The 19,654-nt window shown below is 49.7% G+C and overlaps 1 protein-coding gene across 5 annotated transcripts in view; it reads right to left on the bottom strand.

Annotated features, from left to right (window-relative positions):
* IL11RA (interleukin 11 receptor subunit alpha) overlaps positions 1-19,654 on the bottom strand; it is a 148,421-nt gene that overhangs the window by 12,205 nt on the left and 116,562 nt on the right. For all 5 annotated transcript variants that reach the window (XR_014012879.1, XM_081213086.1, XM_081213083.1 and 2 more), the window contains 5 exons: positions 17,855-17,954; positions 13,819-13,879; positions 13,456-13,622; positions 11,707-11,821; positions 1,735-1,770 (listed from right to left, as the gene is read on the bottom strand). Coding sequence is in view for 4 of the 5 variants with exons in the window: in XM_081213086.1 (XP_081069212.1) it covers positions 1,735-1,770; positions 11,707-11,821; positions 13,456-13,622; positions 13,819-13,879; positions 17,855-17,954 (479 nt within the window). In the remaining variant the exon portion in view is untranslated. The remainder of the gene's footprint in view (positions 1-1,734; positions 1,771-11,706; positions 11,822-13,455; positions 13,623-13,818; positions 13,880-17,854; positions 17,955-19,654) is intronic.

Raw genomic sequence — 19,654 nt, 5'->3', positions numbered from 1 at the left:
TCTGGGTGTGCGATGCTACGAGGCGAGGTGATCGTGTGCGAATCGTGGGAGCAGCTGGGCTGAGGCGTGCAATCTCCGAGGGCACAGAGGAAGGAGCAGTCAAGCCCAGCTGCAAGATGGGAAGTCTTCCTTTGCTGGAGGCCCCAGTGGGGAAAAAGACGAAGGGAAATGGGAATGGGAAGCATCCAAGAAAGGATAGGGAGCAGGGGCCATCATCCATTAGTCCTGCCAGCCTGAAGAAAGAATGCCTACCATCCTTGCCGACAAAGGTCCATATAGTTCAAGCCCTGGTTTTCCCAGTCGTGATGTATGGAAGTGAGAGCTGGACCATAAAGAAGGCTGATCGCCGAAGAATTGATGCTTTTGAATTCTGGTGTTGGAGGAGACTCTTGAGAATCCCATGGACAGCAAGAAGATCAAACCTATTCATTCTGAAGGAAATCAGCCCCGAGTGCTCACTGGAAGGACAGATCCTGAAGCTGAGGCTCCAAGACTTTGGCCACCTCCTGAGAAGAGAAGACTCCCTGGAAAAGACCCCAATGTTGGGAAAGATGGAGGGCACAAGGAGAAGGGGATGACAGAGGACGAGATGGTTGGACAGTGTTCTCAATGCTACCAGCATGAGTTTGACCAAACTGCGGGAGGCAGTGGAAGACTGGAGTGCCTGGCGTGCTCTGGTCCAGGGGGTCACGAAGAGTCAGACACAACTAAACGACTCAACAACAACAACATCCCTCTGAAACCTCCCAGTCGTCTCCTGGAAAAGGCGGTTTTGAGAGAAACAAACCATCTTGAGTCCCTTCTTCAAAAGGCAAACTTTCTAAGTCCTTCCAAATTCAATGGGAGATGTATAGGGTTGTGCTGTGATGCTTTTAAAACGATAAAAGAGTTGAGTTTGCAAATATTTGCTGCGCTAGGCTCTGCTTCCACAGCTGGAGGCAGTGGTGCTTCTGAATACCAGATGCTTTGAATCGCAGGAGGGGAGAGCTGCTCTCATTTTTATCTATTATTTTTATTTCATAAAATTTATACACTGCTTGGTTGTAAAAAAACAACAACCCACCAAAACTCTCAAAACAGTTTACAAAAACAAGAAAAACTTTTAAACAAACCAAAGTTAAAATAGTACAGTCATACCTCATATTACGTTTGCTTCATGTTATGTTTTTTCAGGTTGCGTGGTACGGCGATCCGGAAGTAGCAGGAAGGGTTACTTCTGTGTTTCGTTGCTCGCGCATGCACACAAGCACTAAATCACGCTTTGTGCATGTGCACAAGTGCCAAATGGTGCCATGCACCTGCGCAGATACAGTGCTTCAGGTTGCACACTTTTCATGTTGCGAACGGGCCTCTGGAACGGATCCCGTTCGCAACCAGAGGTACCACTGTATAACAAAATTATTGTGCTTGAGGAGTCCTGCTTGTGGGCTTTTTCCCATTGGGGCAGCTGGTTGGCCGTTGTGAGAGATGAGCCACTGGCCTGATCCAGGCAGCACTATTTATATTCTTATTTAAAAGGAGGTCAGAAATAAGAGGTGGAATGCTCAGCTGAAGCTAAGAGGAATGGGCCCAAGCCAGAGGGAGGCAGATTTGGGTTCCATAGGAGGATTCCTAAGGAAAGTCTTCCCTGTAACGGAGTTTCTGCAAGAGAAGCCAAAGGAGCTATCGCTTGGGGCATCCCTGGGACGCAAACATGACAGTCTTGAGACAAAGGGCTGGACCACAAGAACTCACCTTTGCTTCTTGGATGCAACATTCAGGTACCCACTCCTGGGGGAAAACAGGAGAAAAAGGGAGAAAGCATTGAGAAAATCCGGCACCATAAAAATGTAAAAGTAAAGGGACCCCTGACCATTAGGTCCAGTCGTGGCCGACTCTGGGGTTGTGGCGCTCATCTCGCTTTACTGGCCAAGGGAGCCGGCGTACAGCTTCCGGGTCATGTGGCCAGCAGGACTAAGCCACTTCTGGCGAACCAGAGCAGCACACGGAAACGCCGTTTACCTTCCCACCGGAGTGGTACCTATTGATCTACTTGCACTTTGACGTGCTTTTGAACCGTAATACCCAATAATACAGTGCTTTTGAACCGTAATACCCAATAAAAAGGATTTGAACTTTTTACAAACCACCACATGTGGAGCATTGTTCCACCTGATTCTCCACATCTCCAACATATATTGGGGGCAGTTTTGTACATTTTGGAGAGTTTAGAAGGGATTAAATAGCTTCCCCATCTCAATGGGCAGGGAGTTCCTGAGAGGAGCTATTATTCTCATCACCATATTGGAGAACAGTGGCAATGAGGGAGGAAGAGGGATAGGGATAGGGATAGGGATAGGGAGATAGAGATAGAGATAGAGATAGAGATAGAGATAGAGATAGAGATAGATAGATAGAGATAGATAGATAGAGATAGATAGATAGAGATAGATAGATAGAGATAGAGATAGAGATAGAGATAGAGATAGAGATAGAGATAGAGATAGAGATAGAGATAGAGATAGATAGATAGATAGAGATAGATAGATAGATAGAGATAGAGATAGATAGATAGAGATAGAGATAGATAGATAGAGATAGAGATAGATAGATAGAGATAGAGATAGATAGATAGAGATAGATAGAGAGAGAGAGAGAGAGAGAGAGATGAAAAACGGCACTTGGTTGGTGAGCTTGTGTTGGTGGGAGGTTTGATCCTGGGGGTTTTTGGCTCACAGCTCCTGATGTCACCTCCTAGGCCACCTTGGCCGTGCTCCTGCTGAGCATATGGCGGGGGGGGGGGCACGTGCCCTGCGGCCGGCCAGCACCCACACCAGGGCCCATTCCGTCCTGCAAAGGAAGGGCACTGCACTCTGGCCGGCTGCTTCAGTGTAATGCCAAGGCTTGGCCAGAAGGAGGCAGCCTCCTTTCAGAGTCAAGAGCGGATACCTATTATTCCTTCATTCATTTTGTTCACCACTTGATTCCAAAAACAACAACGTCAAAACATATCACAAAAGGACAAAACAAGAAAACGAAGAACCCTGGTTTAAAACATAACAAGAAGTTAAAATGCTAAAAGAGATTAAAACTGGGACATCTGACTAATCCTCTTTTAAAGCCACCCAGGGACTTCCTGAGAAAGCGAGTTCCAAAGTTCAGTGTACTCTGCCTCTTAGCCCCCTTCTAGGTAGTCCCGCTGCCCTTGAGGGGCTGCTATAGCCCACTTTGGGTACCACTGGGCTAGCATGTCAACGCCCGGCTTGCCCAACACCACAAAAGGTTGCCCACATTCCTTCTAAACTCCAGATGTGCTCTATGGCAGAGGTGGATGCACGGCACAGGGGAGGCAAAATCCCCTCTAGTTGGAGTGGGGAACCGACTTGGCTGGGAAGCCAGATGTTCACCTCCCCCACCAGCCAAGTTTGGCAGGTGAGCACCTGTCAATCCCCTAGCATCGCAATGACTGTCAGGAGAATCATTTCCTTGCCCTGCACATTTAAAAAGCAATTTCCCTGGCAATCAGCTGGCCTGGGGTGCCTGCAAGACCTCATTTTCGGGGAACCAAAATTTGTATTCCGCAGCCAGAATGGTATTTGCCCCAAGGTGGAAGGAGATGCTGTTCCAATCAAGAGATTAAATTGATGGATTATGCCAAAATGGCAAAATAAATGGGTGTGGTAAGAAACCAAGAGGAATTATTTTTATTTTTATTAAAGAGTGGGGAACATTTGTGGAATATTCGAAAAATCATGGCATGCAAGTAAGGGCATTAGTAAGGTCAACTCAAATCAAGCAATTAAAAGTATTATCAAGATTAATTGTAGAATAACTTTAAAATGGAATAAAGTGGGAAAATGTAGTGTTAAATATTTAAATAAGATAAGAAACCACAAAAGGGTTGGGGAGGGAAGACTAATATGTATTTGTATTGGAAGTATGTGATGGTAAGGTGCGTATTTGTAATTTTTTGAAAACTGAAATAAAATTAATAAAAATAAAATAAAATAAAATGGGGAAGTCCTGCTGGTGGATCCCAGCTGGCGTTGACTAATGACAGGGTCTTTTTAGTGGCGGTCCCAATGCTGAGTTGGAATTGCCTTTCATGTAATGGATTCACAAGAAAGGAAATTCCATCTCAGCTTCGGGAATAACTTTCTGATGGCAAGAGCCGTTTGACATTGGAACGGACTTCCTCATAACGAAAATTTTAAAAACAATTACTAAACCATAAAGTGTCATCTTACAACAGTCTTGTGAGCATCAAAGCAAGCTCAGATTTTTTTTTTACATTACAGATTAAGCTCACATCCACAGGGCACACTTCAATCTAAATCATTAAGATAATTTCTCCATAATGGCTGCTAAATTACAGTGGTACCCCGCAAGACGAACGCCTCGCAAGACGGAAAACCCGCTAGACGAAAGGGTTTTCCGTTTTGGAGGCGCTTCGCAAAACGAATTTCCCTATGGGCTTGCCTCGCAAGACGACAGCCCATAGGGAAATCTCCAGGACAGCGGGGAAGCGCAGCGCGTCTTCCCCACTGTCCTCGGACCTCCTCCCGCCGCGCGGCATCGGAACGAAGCTCCGATGCCGGGCGGGGGGGGGAACGCTTCCTCCCGCCGCGCGGCATCGGAACGAAGCTCCGATGCTGGGCGGGGGGGACGCCTCCTCCCGCCGCGCGGCATCGGAACGAAGCTCCGATGCCGGGCGGGGGGGAACGCCTTCTCTCCCCCCGCGCGGCATCGGAACGAAGCTCCGATGCCGGGCGGGGGGGAACGCCTCCTCCCGGCGCGCGGCATCGGAACGAAGCTCCGATGCCGGGCGGGGGGGAACGCCTCCTCCCGGCGCGCGGTATCGGAACGAAGCTCCGATGCCGGGCGGGGGGGAACGCCTCCTCCCGGCGCGCGGCATCGGAACGAAGCTCCGATGCCGGGCGGGGGGGGAACGCCTCCTCCCGCCGCACGGCATCGGAACGAAGCTCCGATGCCGGGCGGGGGGGGATGCCTCCTCCCGCCGCGCGGCATCGGATGGCTTTCCTGAAGACTTGGGGTGGGAGGAGGGTTTTCCTTCCCACCGCCAACATTCAGAATGCTGTTCTGAATGTTGGCGGCGGGGAGGAAAAACCCTCCTCCCACGCAAGCCCCGGGAACAGAGGGAAAGCGCTGCGCGCCTTCCCCTCTGTTCCCGTACCTGTCCTGAAGGCTTGCGGTGCGGAGAAAAGCCCTTCTCCGCACCGCCAGCCTGGCAAGCGGTTTCCCTAGGAACGCATTAATTGATTTTCAATGCATTCCTATGGGAAACCGTGCATCGCAAGACGAAAAAACCGCAAGACGAAGAGACTTGCGGAACGAATTAATTTCGTCTTGCGAGGCACCACTGTACAGTATTGTTGGTAATAAACGAAGTAAATCGAGAACATATGGATCAAGCCAATCTTTCTTTGTTCTTCCTCTTACCATCCTCTGATGGGGAGTTTAAGCACCTCTTAAGTGCTATATTCCACACTTGTTGGGTCCAGGTTTTGAAGGGGGGGCTGCCCGCCCCCCAACTGGAAGCAATGATTGTATTTTTCCATGTTTAACACGCCCCTGTGTATACGATGCCCCCTATTTTGGGGGAACTACAAATTGAGATCGCCCAGAGTTGTTGAGTTTTTTGGGGGGGAGGATTGCCCATGGTTTTTGAGCTTTTTTTGGGGGGGGTTGCCTAAAATCACTCACCCGCCTGACCATCGTTGACAATAACGAGTGCCGCCGAAGCCACCAATTGACTGCCCGATCACCGCCAGCAGCTGTCAATCGCACCCCAATTGCCACAGCGCCAGCCTATCAACAATTGCCGCAATCACCAATCACCCGCCCTTTCGCTGATGACAATCACCTGCTCGCGGCAGCAACCAGTCGCCAGTCCACCCTCTGCACTCTCCATGTATAAGATGACCCCAAATTTTCCACGTCATTTTCTAATAAGAAATCCTCACCTTATATGCAGAAAAATACGGGATTTGCCTCACTGCTGTCCTAAGAAGACCTGCAGTTTATCGCGACATGTGGATTGTTAACGTTTTACACTGACAGCTGGGCTAGCATAGGATCAAGTAAAAGATGTTGCCCTGTTACTGCGGGGGAAATGAAACCCCACCCCCCTAGATAGAGATAGATCGATAGATGATAGATAGATAGATAGATAGATAGATAGATAGATAGATAGATTAGATAGATAGATAGATAGATAGATAGATAGATAGATAGATAGATGATAGAGAGAAAGATGATAGAGAGATAGATGATAGATAGATCATAGATGATAGACAGATAGATAGATAGATAGATAGATAGATAGATAGATAGATAGATAGAGGTTACTAGATTTTTTTCAATGAATCCGGGGACACTTTAATTCATTCATTCATTCATTCATTAAATACGACGCGTTTTGGACGATGATCCTGCAGTGATGGCGGTGGCAGAGGGGTGGCCGCTACCTTGACCTCAACCACCACATTTCCCCTTCCTCCGAGGCTTCTATCTCCTTTCTCCATGAACCAGGGCAGCCCCTGAGTTGTTGGTTCTTCAGTGGTGGTGGTGGGGAAGTGGTGCGCGGTGGGTCAGGCATGCAAGGCGGAGAAGGAGGGCTGAGAGCGGTAGCGACAGAGAGGCTCAGGCAGAGTGATGCCTCCCTTCCCATCAGAGCAGCCCCAATCCCATTCCTACTTGCATACAAGCAGGAGGGGGCAGGGATCCCTTGGCTGGGAAGGGAGGCTTCACACTGCCTTTTGGAGCAGCCCCATCCCAACTCCTACTTGCGTGCAAGCAGGAGGGGGCAGGGATCTCTCAGGCAGCGCAATGCCTCCCTTCCCATCGGAGCAGCCCCAATCCCATTCCTGCTTGTGTGCAAGTGGGAGGGGGTGGGGATCCCTCAGCTGGGAAGGGAGGCTTCCCGTTGCCTAACTGAGAGATCCCTGCCCCCTCCTGCTGGCACGCAAGCTCCGTTAGGCAGCGTGAAGCCTCCCTTCACAGCTGAGAGATCCCTGCCCCACTCCTGCTTGCACGCAAGTAGGAGTTGGGATCAGGGTTGCTCCAGTAGGCAGCGTGAAGCCTCCCTTCCCAGCTTAGTTGCTGGGTCAGGGAAGGTGGAGGCAGCCCGGAAGATGCGTCTTTGAGTCCCTGCACCACCATCACATGGGGACTTCCGAGCAGCTCCTGAAGCCAGCCAGAGCCAACTGCTCTGGGCTGTTGGTTTTTGCGATTTTGGTTTTAAAAGCAGTGTAAGGTAGTCTCAATGGAAGTATATTGTATTTAATTATGGGGTATCAGAGTTTTTAGGGGGCTAACTAGGCTGGGATAGCAGGCTTGTTGGTCTGATGTAGATTTTTTTCAATTTCATTGTTCTGTATGGGACAATGACAATAAAGATTATGGTATCGTATCGTTTCCCGGGGACATTAGATGAAATCCGGGGACATTCCTGGGATGGAATTTCTCCAGGGACTTATTCACAAATCTGGGGATTGTCCCCGGGAAACAGGGACATCTGGTAACCCTAAGATAGATAGATGATAGATAGATCCTCAGTCCCAAACTACTTTCCAACTACCACCTCCTACTTCTGACTCTCAGGAGCAGCGAGTGAGTGGGGGGCTTCTCCTGTGCCTTGAAGAGAAGGGGGGGTTAGCTTGCTTCCTTCTTCCTACAGGCTGTCTGGACCAGGAGTCAACCCCAGAATGGCAGACGAAGATGATGGACTATATGGAACTTGCCAAACTGACTGGGAGACTCCGAGACCAGAGAGAAGAGACGGTGGAAGAAGTCTAAAGAATATTTGGAAAATGGGGGACCACTAGGGGCGCATCAGAAGATGGCTGACAATAACATCTCTCCGACCCACACGAGGTAAATTGGAGGCTGTGATGGGGGTAAATAGCCTCCCTACCTCCCCTGGATTATGGTGGGGGACTGCCCTTGCCTGCTGTGCCCTATACCATCCCCGAATTTGTGGGGATGGGGGCACTAGGCACAATGCCCTCCTGTGGGATTTCGGCACTCCTGGACGATGTCTCTGATCCGCGCCACTAGCTGCAAGAACTTCAAAAGAAATAATTTGGATGGAGCTAATGCACATATTTCAAGGAAGAAGGGGGAGTAAAGACTGCAAACAGAAGAGATCTCTGATAAAACAAGACGAGTCGGAGGAACAAGTATAGATCATGAGAAGATACGCCAAGACTCGGTATGGCAAAGGGACTGATGGGGGAGGGGGAAAAAACTTTCCTTTCTTTCCTTTATGTGATTAAACAAGAATCCCCCCCACCCACAAGTCAGAAATGTCGTTTTAAGGACTTAAGCTGTGGATTTAAGGCTGTGTGGAGATAAACTTTTGAACCAGAGCATGTTTTAAGAAGAGCGTGGAATGTATAAGGGCTTTGGAATGACGCAGTTAAAAATACCGTCGCCATATTGGGAAGTTCTGTCGGAGGACTTAAGTCTGGGAGGAGAAATAGAGAAATAGAGCTGTTTTTATATTGTGGATGAAACTCCTCAGTGGGACTTAAGAACGACAGTTCTGTAATTAATGATGGAAAGAGTGCTGTTATCTATGAAGGTGATGATATATGGAAACCATCTCGATTTGAGGACTGGAAGAATGGAAAAACTCACACAGGATTATTATTGGTGTTTATCGGCTTAAGGAGACTATCAGAAGAGATCATAAAGAAAAAAGAGAAAATATACGAACAAGATGTGATGTGGAAACAGCAAGATAAGTCTGGATAGAATTATGAACTTTGTTTGGACTGATTTGGACATTAACGCAGTAGCAAGAAGATGATCAGAATCCCCCTTCGGATCTTGAAATATGGGTTCCCTCAACAAAATTTAAAATTCGGCTTTGTAATTCGGAATTTATGTGATGTGATTTGATGTGATTGGCCGGTTAATAAAAATTATTTTTAAAAAAAAATAAAGAAAGAATATTTGAAAAATATGTTAATATTTAAATCTTAGAATAGCTTTGGAAGTGGATATAGGCTGTAGGGTTAGAAGTAGAAGATAGTGTTTTTTAAAATAGTATTATTTGTAAGTGATAAAATGTGAAGATTTTTATGGTAATGGTAAGTGTGAAAAAAAATGGTTAAAACTGTATATGTTAACTGCTAAAGATGAGGTAAAATGAAAATCAGATGGGGGGACTTGGGGAAGCTCACCTAACAATGTTTAGAAAAAATAAGGATAAGACAAGAACTCGCTTGTATTGTTTGTTTTTCTGTTTGTGTTGTTTAGTTGTGTTATAAAATGAATAAAAATTTTTTTTTTGGGGGGGGGAAGGAGTCAACCCCAGCCAGGCGCTCCCTTCTTGAAGAACGCCACAAGAGATCTTCCTGCTGGGACCATGGAGCTGTTGTTTTTGTTGTTTAGTCATTTAGTCGTGTCCGCCTCTTCGTGACCCCCTGGACCAGAGAACGCCAGGCCCTCCTCTCTTCCACTGCCTCCCGCAGTTTGGTCAAAATCATTCTGGTCCCTTCGAGAACACTGTCCCACCATCTCGTCCTCTGTCGTCCCCTTCTCCTTGGGCCCTCCATCTTTCCCAGCATCAGGGTCTTTTCCAGGGAGTCTTCTCTTCTCATGAGGTGGCCAAAGTCTTGGAGCCTCAGCTTCAGGATCTGTCCTTCCAGTGAGCACTCAGGGCTGATTTCCTTCAGAATGGAGAGGTTGGATCTTCTTGCAGTCCATGGGACTCTCAAGAGTCTCCTCCAGCACCAGAATTCAAAAGCATCAATTCTTCGGTGATCAGCCTTCTTTATGGTCCAGCTCTCACTTCCATACATCACAACTGGGAGCTACCCCTCACTTTTTTAATAGGGAGGGAGAGTGACTTTGGGTTCTTGACGGCTTGGCTAACTGTGTCGGAAAGGTGCCAGAGGGGCTTCAGCTCCCCTTCCCCCCTCCCTCCCTGCGGTGGACTTGGTGGGCCTGGAAGCGTCCTCTCGGTTACTCCACCCTTCTGGAATGTCGGGTGGAGACATCAGGGGCCCCCGCCTCCCTTTCCGTCCAGGCAGCACTTTCCCCTTCGTCTGGAAAGACACAAATCTTTCTTCTTCTTGGTGAGTATCGATTTGGACAAAGCAATGGAAAGCCGCGTGCTGTTTTGGGGGGAAGGGCCTCCCAGCCAGCCGGCCAGCAAGGTTTGGAAAAGAACACAGCATTTGCAAGGCAGGAGAATGTAAAGTCAGAATGCAAGGAGAGGGAGGAAAGCCAGCCAGAATTCTGCCGCCCCACCCTAACCTTTATCTCCCACCCGATCCCTCTACTCTGCCTGCAATAACTGAGAAATGGGTCCAAGTGTGGGAAGAGAGCTGCCCTGGCCTGGACATTCCTTTGATCAGCGTTACAATCACAGAGGAGGCAGACCATGAAAATGAAGGGTCTGGAAACAAGGACTTAGGAGGAATACTTCTGGAAGTTGGGGATGTTTGGGCCGAAGAAGAGAGGACCGAGAGAGGAAATGAGGATACTGTTGGCATCCCACTGTCTCAGGAGATGAGGAAGAAGTGTGTCTTTGGGGGTGAAGACCAGCTGCTGGGGAGTTATAGCACCTGCAGTGGCTGTAGAGACCAATAAGGGAGAGACATATTTTGTTGCAGCTGAGGCAGAGGAAGGCGTCTGGTTGTGCTGCTGCAGATGCATCAGGGCGTTTCTTCTCTCGGCGATCCTCCCAGCGGTCATTCCTCCTCTGGTCACCGCTGTGGATGCACTGTTAGAATTCCTGCTCCATGACTGCAGTCATGGGATTGTTGTCTTTCACATGACAGTGTACGTTTTGACTCCACAGGATGGGAAGTGATGGAGGCAGGATGTTTGTGTTACTGTGTTTGTGTTACTATTGTCCTTTGTTATTTGCTCTTTGCTGTCTGATGCCAGAGAGAGAGGGAGCCATGTTGCAGTGCTCCGTGTGTGTTTATATGCAAATAAGGTAGATTAGCCAAAATGCTGAGTTGCTGAGGTCTGTTATGCGAACTGCGAAGACTCTGCGGATCCCTAAGTGTGCCGGTGTCTGTTGGCATCGGTCGCTATGATGTTCGGGCAGAAGAAAGCTTTTGAAGCTCCCGAACGATTGACCAGGAGGGAGGGAACATGCCAGTCGGGGATGTGTCTCTAACAGGGTCCTACTTGAGTATAGGCTGAACTCCTGACATGCACAACCTGACTGTCTCCTGGCTCTGCAAGGGATTCCTACACAGCAGGGCCTTCATGTTATGTTTGCAGACAACTTCGTCTGCTGGCGGGCCTGGTGCCTGAAGCCATCTCCTTGGGGACCCTGAGAGCCATCTTCCAAGAAGGCCAGCATGTTTTCTGTTGCTCCAGAGGGTAGAACCCGAACCAATAGACTCAAATGACACAAAATGAGATTCCGACTAACCGTGGAAGACGTTCCTGACGATAAGCGTCGTTATCAGACTCCCTTGGAAGGTGGTGGCCTCTCCTGCGTAGGAAGGTTTTAAGTGGAGTGGGGGGGCATCTGTCAGGGAGTCTTATCTGTGATTGGGCTAAGGGGGTTGGGCTAGATGACCCTCAAGGATCCCTTCCAACCGTACAATTCCGTGATTTTATGAACGCAGAAACTAATCTGCCATGCTGCACACCAGCTGGAGGTGTGTTCTTAGTTGTGGCGCAGGTACGCAAGCCCCCAACCCCTTCCGCAGACCCAGAGGTGCACGGCCTTACCTGTAGGAAGTGATGTACCTGGTGGGCAGGAAGGTCTCGACGGTGGAAGCCCAGAAGCAGGAAAGGTCCTCGTAGTTTGATGCCGTGCATAAGATGGAGGGCTTCCCCGGCAGGCCTGTGGGAGAAGCAAGATGCGGCTTGGAGTAAGGGCGCAACCAGGGCAGGGAGCATGTCTGGCCTTCCTCCAATGGCTCCCACCTCCTACCTAAGTTCAGGGGAGGCCCAGCTGCCCAGCGCTAGCATCCCAGGCCAGCCCTTTACTCCTGGCAAAAGCTCAAGGCCAGGCCAGCAATCGGGGAAGGGCCACAGCTCATTGTATGCAGAACGTTCAAGGTTCTGTGGGTGCGTGAGCATCTAGTTTTGGGTTGCCATTTCTTTCCGAAGCAGAGTTCCTTTTACAGAAAGGTTTTCCTGCATCTTTTACTTCTTTACAGCATCAGCATTCTAGCTATCTCTTAGTGAAATTCCCATTACAGGAATAAACACCATTTGGTTCTGTTTCTCAGAGTCTTTATTACAGTCATATCTCGGGTTACAGACGCTTCAGATTGCGTTTTTTCAGGTTACGGACCCGCCGAAACCCGGAAGTACCGAAATGGGTTACTTCCAGGTTTCGGGGTTCGTGCATGCGCAGAAGCGCTAAATTGCGCTTTGCGCATGTGCAGAAGCACAACCTGCACATGCACAGTCGTGCTGTTGCGGGTTGCGAATGTGCATCCCGCACGGAGCACGTTCGCAACCCAAGCGTCCACTGTATTTACGAAACTTTACGTTGGTCATTAGGTAAAGGGACCCCTGACCATTAGGTCCAGTCGTGGCTCTGGGGTTGCAGCGCTCATCTCGCTTTATTGGCCGAGGGAGCTGGCGTACAGCTTCCGGGTCATGTGGCCAGCATGACCAAGCCACTTCTGGCGAACCAGAGCAGCACGGAAACGCCGTTTACCTTCCTGCCGGAGCGGTACCTATTTATCTACTTGCACTTTGACATGCTTTCAAACTGCTAGGTTGGCAGGAGCAGGGACCGAGCAACGGGAGCTCACCCAGTGACAGGGATTCGAACCGCCGACCTTCTGATCAGCAAGTCCTAGGCTCTGTGGTTTAACCCACAGCGCCACCCGTGTCCCACGCTGATCATTAGTAAATAAATAAAAACAAATAAAGCAACATAGTTGGTCACATGCCCTAATAAAGGCACCTGTTGCTGGGGAAATTCTCCATTGCCTAGCAACTTCTTCAAGACCATTTTCAAGTTTCTTCCAGAATATTACGACAGGTTCAATCCTCAGCATCTCTCAAGCTGGGAGAAACACTCTGCCTGAAACTCTGGCCGGTGGAGACAATTCTGGGTTCGATGGGACTTCCTATGTTCTTAACCGCTCTGCCCTCATTCCCAAGAATTTCCCTACCTTGCCACGAATCTGTGCATCCCAGCGGTGGAGGAAGCCTCTCTGGCACTTGGGGAACTGCCCATAGGGAGGGATGGGACGGGGTGTGCGGCACCCATTCCCCCCCCTCCATTTTTGCTCGCCTGCCTCTTTCCCGTTCTCTCCCCAGGGGGCTGGGCAATTGCACCTGGCTGGGGGGGTGTGCTCCGCCACGGCGGCCAGGCGAGGGTGCACGATCTGGTGTGGCCACGATCGGGCCCAGCCAGGATTTTGTCAACCCCCCCTTCAAGGATGGCACCCAGTGTGCACAGCACCCACTGCACCCACCGCGCTCCGCCTCTGGTGCAGCCGACCCCAAACTTACGTCCGAGACGGAGCACAGTGGAGCTGAGGAGGACCCCGCTGGTGTCGTGGCAGCTGTAGACCCCTTCGGAGGAGAGCTGGGGGTGGGACAGGAGAAGCTGTCCGGCCTGCACCACCGAGTCTTCTGGGAGGACGGGGCCTCCGTTCCACCGCCATTCCACTGAGGAGCTGAAAGCCAGAAAGCCGAAATGAGGATGAATGAGAGGCAGCGGCGTCTTGTCTGCAAACATGCCCTCTGTTCCCATGTCAAGCGGCCCAGAAAACCACCCTGGCCTGTCCCAAGGTGGCTCTTGCCTCCCCTCCCGCACTCAGAGGTCTTGCAGGATCCCTCTGGAAAGGACCACGACTGCTTGGAGACACCTACCCGGGACTCGCTCCAGCGCATGTCAGGATCACTTCTTTCCCCAGCTGGGCATACGTCACCCCTGGAAGAGAGGCCCATGAGCATAAGGAGACCAGAACAACTGGGACATCCCATTTTTTATGGTGAGGAATCTCGCACAAACATCCCAGAGCCGACACGCGGAGCAAGCCTTGCCCCCCAAGCAAGGAGGAGAGCTTAAAAGCTCTTTTGCGCCAGTTCTGCTTGGGTCGCCCGGCGCAAAAATAGCTTTTAAGCTCTCCACATTGCTTTCTGGTATGCCTTGCTGGGCACGTGGTCTGTGGTAGTTTGGGATTCTCTCTCTCCCCACCCCCCCAGGGTTTGGATATAAGCAATCTTTGGGTGTACAAAACCCCTTGCAAGCGAACCCTGTGATCGTACTGTATTACGTTTCTTGGGAAGGATGAGCACTTTGGCAAATAACCCCCCAGATAAGCACAGCCCAAACTCAAAAGTGATGGGACTGGGGAAAGGACATGTGGTCTGGAACAGAGGGGATCAGGGTTCCTTCATTTTGGGGGGACGAGACCCTCTCTTTCCCCCAAGAAAAGGGGCTACGATGGCACATTGTGTAGTTAGAGAACGGTCCAAATCTTGTTCTGATTGACTTTGGCCAGAGTCCAGAGGGAGCAACTGACCACCACCACACCCAAACATTAGCAGGGATATCACCTCCACCTATGTGGTTTTTTTTTTATCTTGTGTTTTTATGTTGTGAACAGCCCTGATATCTACAGATGGAGGGCAGGATACAAATTGAATCATCCTCATATGGGAGACGAGGTGTTTTACCTGAGCACCATTGGAATATGTCTTATATTTATGTTTTTGAGGAACTATATTGACTTGTGTGCGCTGAATATATTTCCAAAATGTGCCTTAATAAAGCCCTGAAACGTTATTCAGAGTCCATCTCTCTAGAGATAGAATATTAATCTCCATCCTTCAATTCCATATACAATGGAACCATAATTTTCCCAACAGCCTTCATCACAAGCCTGGCACTATATCTGGAACTAGACTTGATAATCAGGTAAAAATAATATTCTTTACTCAGATTTCAATATTTTGACCCACATCCCTAATTCTACGTGCCTATTTTATACTTCTGCTTTTCATCTTTTAACTTCCATCTGTTGCTACAACCGTTCTCTCAGTTTGATGATGATTATGATGATGATGATGATAATTTATACCCAGCCCATCTGGCTGGGTTTCCCCAGCCACTCTGGGCGGCTTCCAACAGAACATTAAAACACGATAAAAGATCAAACATTAAAAACTTCCCTAAACATGGCTGCCTTCAGATGTCTTCTAAAAGTCAGATAGCTGTTTATTTCCTTGACATCTGGTGGAAGGGAGTTCCACAGGGCAGGTGCCACTACCAAGAAGGCCCTCTGCCTGGTTCCCTGGTTCCCTGCATTGCAGCAGTCCAAGCGAGAGATAACTAGAGCATGCACCACTCTGGCAAGGCAGTCCACGGGCAGGTAGGGTCTCAGGCTGCGCACCAGGTGGAGCTGGTAGACAGCTGCCCTGGATACAGAATTGACCTGTGCCTCCATGGACAGCTGTGAGTCCAAAATGACTCCCAGGCTGCACACCTGGTCCTTCAGGGGCACAGTGACCCCATTCAGGACACCAGTCTTGCTCCCGGTCACCAGCCTTGCTGCCACATTCTGGATTATAGACATTATGAAAGGAAATTTTAAAAATCATCCCCCCCCCCCAAAAAATCTCTGTGGTCTCTTGGGCTGCTTGAGAGAGCTTTAGCCCTGTCCTAGGTAAGGCAATCAGAGGACAAAGGAACAGGGCTGCTCTCCTGTTTGATACCTGCAAGGTACGTCAAGTAACAGGAAGAACCCGACTCACGAGCCCCAACCTGCTGTGCCTATGGTGAGGCAGCGCTGGGGCTTGTTTGCGGGGCTGCCGGTTCACCTGCCCCTGCGGGAAAAGGAAGCAGGAGGAAGCTGCTGCCAACTTGGCCAATATATCTGTCTGTCAGCAACCTAACATGCATGCCAGGCAGGTGAGTCCTTCTGCCTCGTCTCTCTGCAGCCAAAACAGCTGGAGGGCACCGGTTTGGGAACGCTGTCGCAGAGAAAAGCCAAGTATAATCTCCCCAATTACAGGGAGCAAGGCTGGGGGGGGGACGACTGGGGGCTGGGGACCCCGGAGAGCACCCAGTAGCCAGAATAGGCACTAAGGGCCCAGTTTAAAGATTAAGAACCTCAGAATGGAAAGAAGAGTCTGACGGATTAGCCCAATGGCCTTTTGATTTCATCATCCATTTCTCACAGCAGCCAACCAGTGGGATGGGCAGCAAAACCTGCCCCAGCTGTTGGTACTGTCCAGGAGGCTGGGGGGGAGAGACTTGCCATCATTGCCCCCCACCCTGACATTTCCTTTTGGTGCTGCCAGCCTCCTCCGGAGGAGAGATGCGGGAGCCAGAGGTTTGCCGCCCAGCCTGTATGCCAGCTGTGCGCCATCGAAGCCTCTCCTGAGAACGCCACTTAAGCCGGGCTCCTTGAGATGTGGCAAGACCAGTGCCAGAAACTTCATTGTCGGCTAGCTTTCATTTTTGCTTCAAATTCACGTACTTAAGCTTTTCTGCAATGTCTTCTGCGCTCGCCAATTGTTGATTTTCGTTATTTTGAAATCGCTGGCATGTTCTGCATTTTGCATATTTGCATTGTTCTCTGTTTGGCTGTTTTGAATGCTTGCTGCGAGCTGCTTTGGGGACAGCGCATTGTGGAAAAGCCACATACAAACTCAAACAAACAAACAAACAAACCCACAAGCAGGACTCGCAAACAAGAGCAGCTCTCCCCTCCTGTGGCTTTCAGCAACTGATATTCAGCAGTGTTGCTGCCTCCAGTTGTGGATGCAGAGCATAGCCATTGATAGCTCCTCCTCCATGAATTTTGCCTAATCTTCCTTGAAAGCCATCGAGGTTCTCATAATAATAATAATAATAATAATAATAATAATAATAATAATAATTTATTATTTATACCCTGCCCATCTGGCTGGGTTTCCCCAGCCACTCTGGGTGGCTTCCAACCAAATATTAAAAACAATACAGCATCAGACATTAAAAACTTCCCTAAACAGAGCTGCCTTCAGTGGTCTTTTAAAAGTAAAATAGTTGCTTACTGCCTTGACATCTGCTGGGAGGGCGTTCCACAGGGCAGGCACCACTACTGAGAAAGCCCTCTGCCTGGTTCCATGTAACCTCCTCACAGCCCTCGGTGCTGGACCTCAGTGTCTGAGCAGAATGATGGGGGTGGAGACGCTCCTTCAGGTATACTGGACCGAGGCCATTTAGGGCTTTAAAGGTCAGCACCAACACTTTGAATTGTGCTCGGAAACGTACTGGGAGCCAATGTAGGTCTTTCAAGACCGGTGTTATGTGGTCTTGGCGGCTGCTCCCAGTCCCCAGTCTAGCAGCCGCATTCTGGATTAGTTGTAGTTTCCGGGTCACCTTCAAAGGTAGCCCCACATATAGCGCATGGCAGTAGTCCAAGCGGGAGATAACTAGAGCATGCACCACTCTGGCAAGACAGTCCGCAGGCAGGTAGGGTCTCATCCTGCGTACCAGATGGAGCTGGTAGACAGCTGCCCTGGACACAGAATTAACCTGCGACTCCATGCACAGCTGTGAGTCCAAAATGACTAAGAAGTCCCAGACACTGATACCTGTCTTCATAAGAGAGCCCTCAATCATTTTGCTTTCCCCTTGGTCCCTGCTTCCCACCACTCTGAGCTGGTCTGTTCCTTGGCCCCGATCCTGCTAAGACTTACCTCCCTGGCTCTAACCCTGCAAAACAATCCTCCAAGCCCTAGAGGAGGCATCCCCCAACTCGGCCCTCCAGATGTTTTGGGACTACAACTCCCATCACTCCTAGCTAACAGGACCGGTGGTCAGGGATGATGGGAGTTGTAGTCCCAAAACATCCTGAGGGCCGAGTTAGGGGACTGCCTGCCCTAGAGAGATACTCATCTGCAGGTGTCAGCTCACCTTCTTCTCCCCATTCTCCTGACATGGTGATGGACGTGGTCACCGAGACAGCCGCCAAGAGGAGCACCACTCTGCCGACACAGGAGACAAGGGTCAGCATCTGAGAGCCGGGGGAAAAGAGGGGAGAAAAGAGACAATACTATAAGGCAGATGGTCCAGCCCTGATTCAGGGGGTGGATGAATTCTCTAAACCAGCCAATGGGAAGAGCAACACACCACAGGAATACCTACAGATGGGCTGCACAATACTCGCCATTTCTTAGTGTGGCAGCACCTACACTTTGGAAATCCCTGGCACTTGACCCCAGAGAGGCGCCTTCACTGTACCCTTTCGAGCACCTGCTTAAAACATCTTTGTCTAGGCAAACCCATGTAGAATGTTGGCATGGGTTTTAATCTGTGTTTTTAGTTTTAATGTTGGTTTTAATTAGTTTTTTAAATACCTGTTCTTGACATCAACCGTCAACTTCTGCATTGCAAGGATTCGCGGGGTCCCTTCCAACTCTGCTGTTCTAAGATTAATGTTTATTAAATTTATTAGTCGCTTTTGTTGCCACAGCAACTCAAAGCGACTTGCGATATTTTAATTTAATACAATTTGCTTTAAGTAATTTTTATGATGCCTATTTATGGAATTAATGTTTTTAACCTGGGGGGGGGGGTTGTCTCAAACACTGTGCTACTCGGTGAAGGAACTACTTAATTGACCGTAAACTGCTTTGTGTCATTCGGTGGTGATCTACAATGGCGATCTACAAATATCAGAAATGAATAAAGGAATGGAAGTTTTTTGAGGGGCGGGGGCATCCCAGAATGAAACCCACTCTGCTGGTTTACCAGAAGCTGGAAGGGGCGTGTGAACCCTCTGGCCGGCTTGGACCACGTTGGAGCCACGCATGGAAAATCAAACAGCTAATCTCCACGAGCAAATATTGGAACAGGGAGGAATTGGGAGTACGGAAACAAAGGCGCTTCCCTCGATTGCTACCTGCGCCAGGTTCAGGGTTCGCTCTCAGACATCTCCTCCTCCATCAAGGCTTTGGGCCAAGGAGAAGCAAAGGAGGAGCCTCAGAGAAGCAAAGGACAAAAGAGTGGGAAGGGGCACCCAAAGGCCATCTAGCCAAGGGTCACCGCTGGCCACAGGGGTCCGAGAGGAATCAGTTTACTAGGCTTCGTGGTAGCGCTAGCCTGGGGAGGAGCCGCTATGGTGAAGGGAGGGACTAGGACCCGAGTTTGAATTCCCACCCAGCCATGAAGCTCACCTGGCGACCTTGGGCCAGTGGCTGCCTCTCAGCCTAACCTACCTCACAGGGTTATTGTGGGGGGTTAAATGAGGAGGTGGAGAACCACAAACACCACCTGGAGCTCCTTGGATAAAAAGATGGGATATAAATGCCGTACAGAGAAATAACTTGAATTAAATGGAAATTCCGTAGGGCCGACGAACCCATAGAGCCAAAGTACTAGGCTCATTTGGCACAGTCACTCCATGATCTTAGGCATTTCTTGGGGAGGCTAAAGCAGCCTGCCTCCCTCCAGCTGTACTGGACTACAACTCCCATGAGCCCCAGGCAGCACGGCCATTCGGGGGATGATGGGAGTTGTATTCCCAAACAGCTGGAGGGTGCCAGGTTGTCAACAGCTGTGCTAAAGCGGGGGCTGGGATGTTGCGGCTGGTGCATGCAGAAGCACACCACGCGTGCATGCGGCAACTGTCACAAAATGTTGCAGCGCACCCTTCTTCCTAATATCCTGCTCTCTCGTCCTCTTGCCCTAGTTTCCAGCTCCGCTTTCCCGGCG

This window comes from Podarcis bocagei, assembly GCF_964188305.1.
Source record: "Podarcis bocagei genome assembly, chromosome: 11".
Taxonomy (NCBI): Eukaryota; Metazoa; Chordata; class Lepidosauria; order Squamata; family Lacertidae; genus Podarcis; species Podarcis bocagei.
Note: the sequence above shows the minus strand (reverse complement) of the source record. Positions and strands in the feature narration are given on the sequence as shown.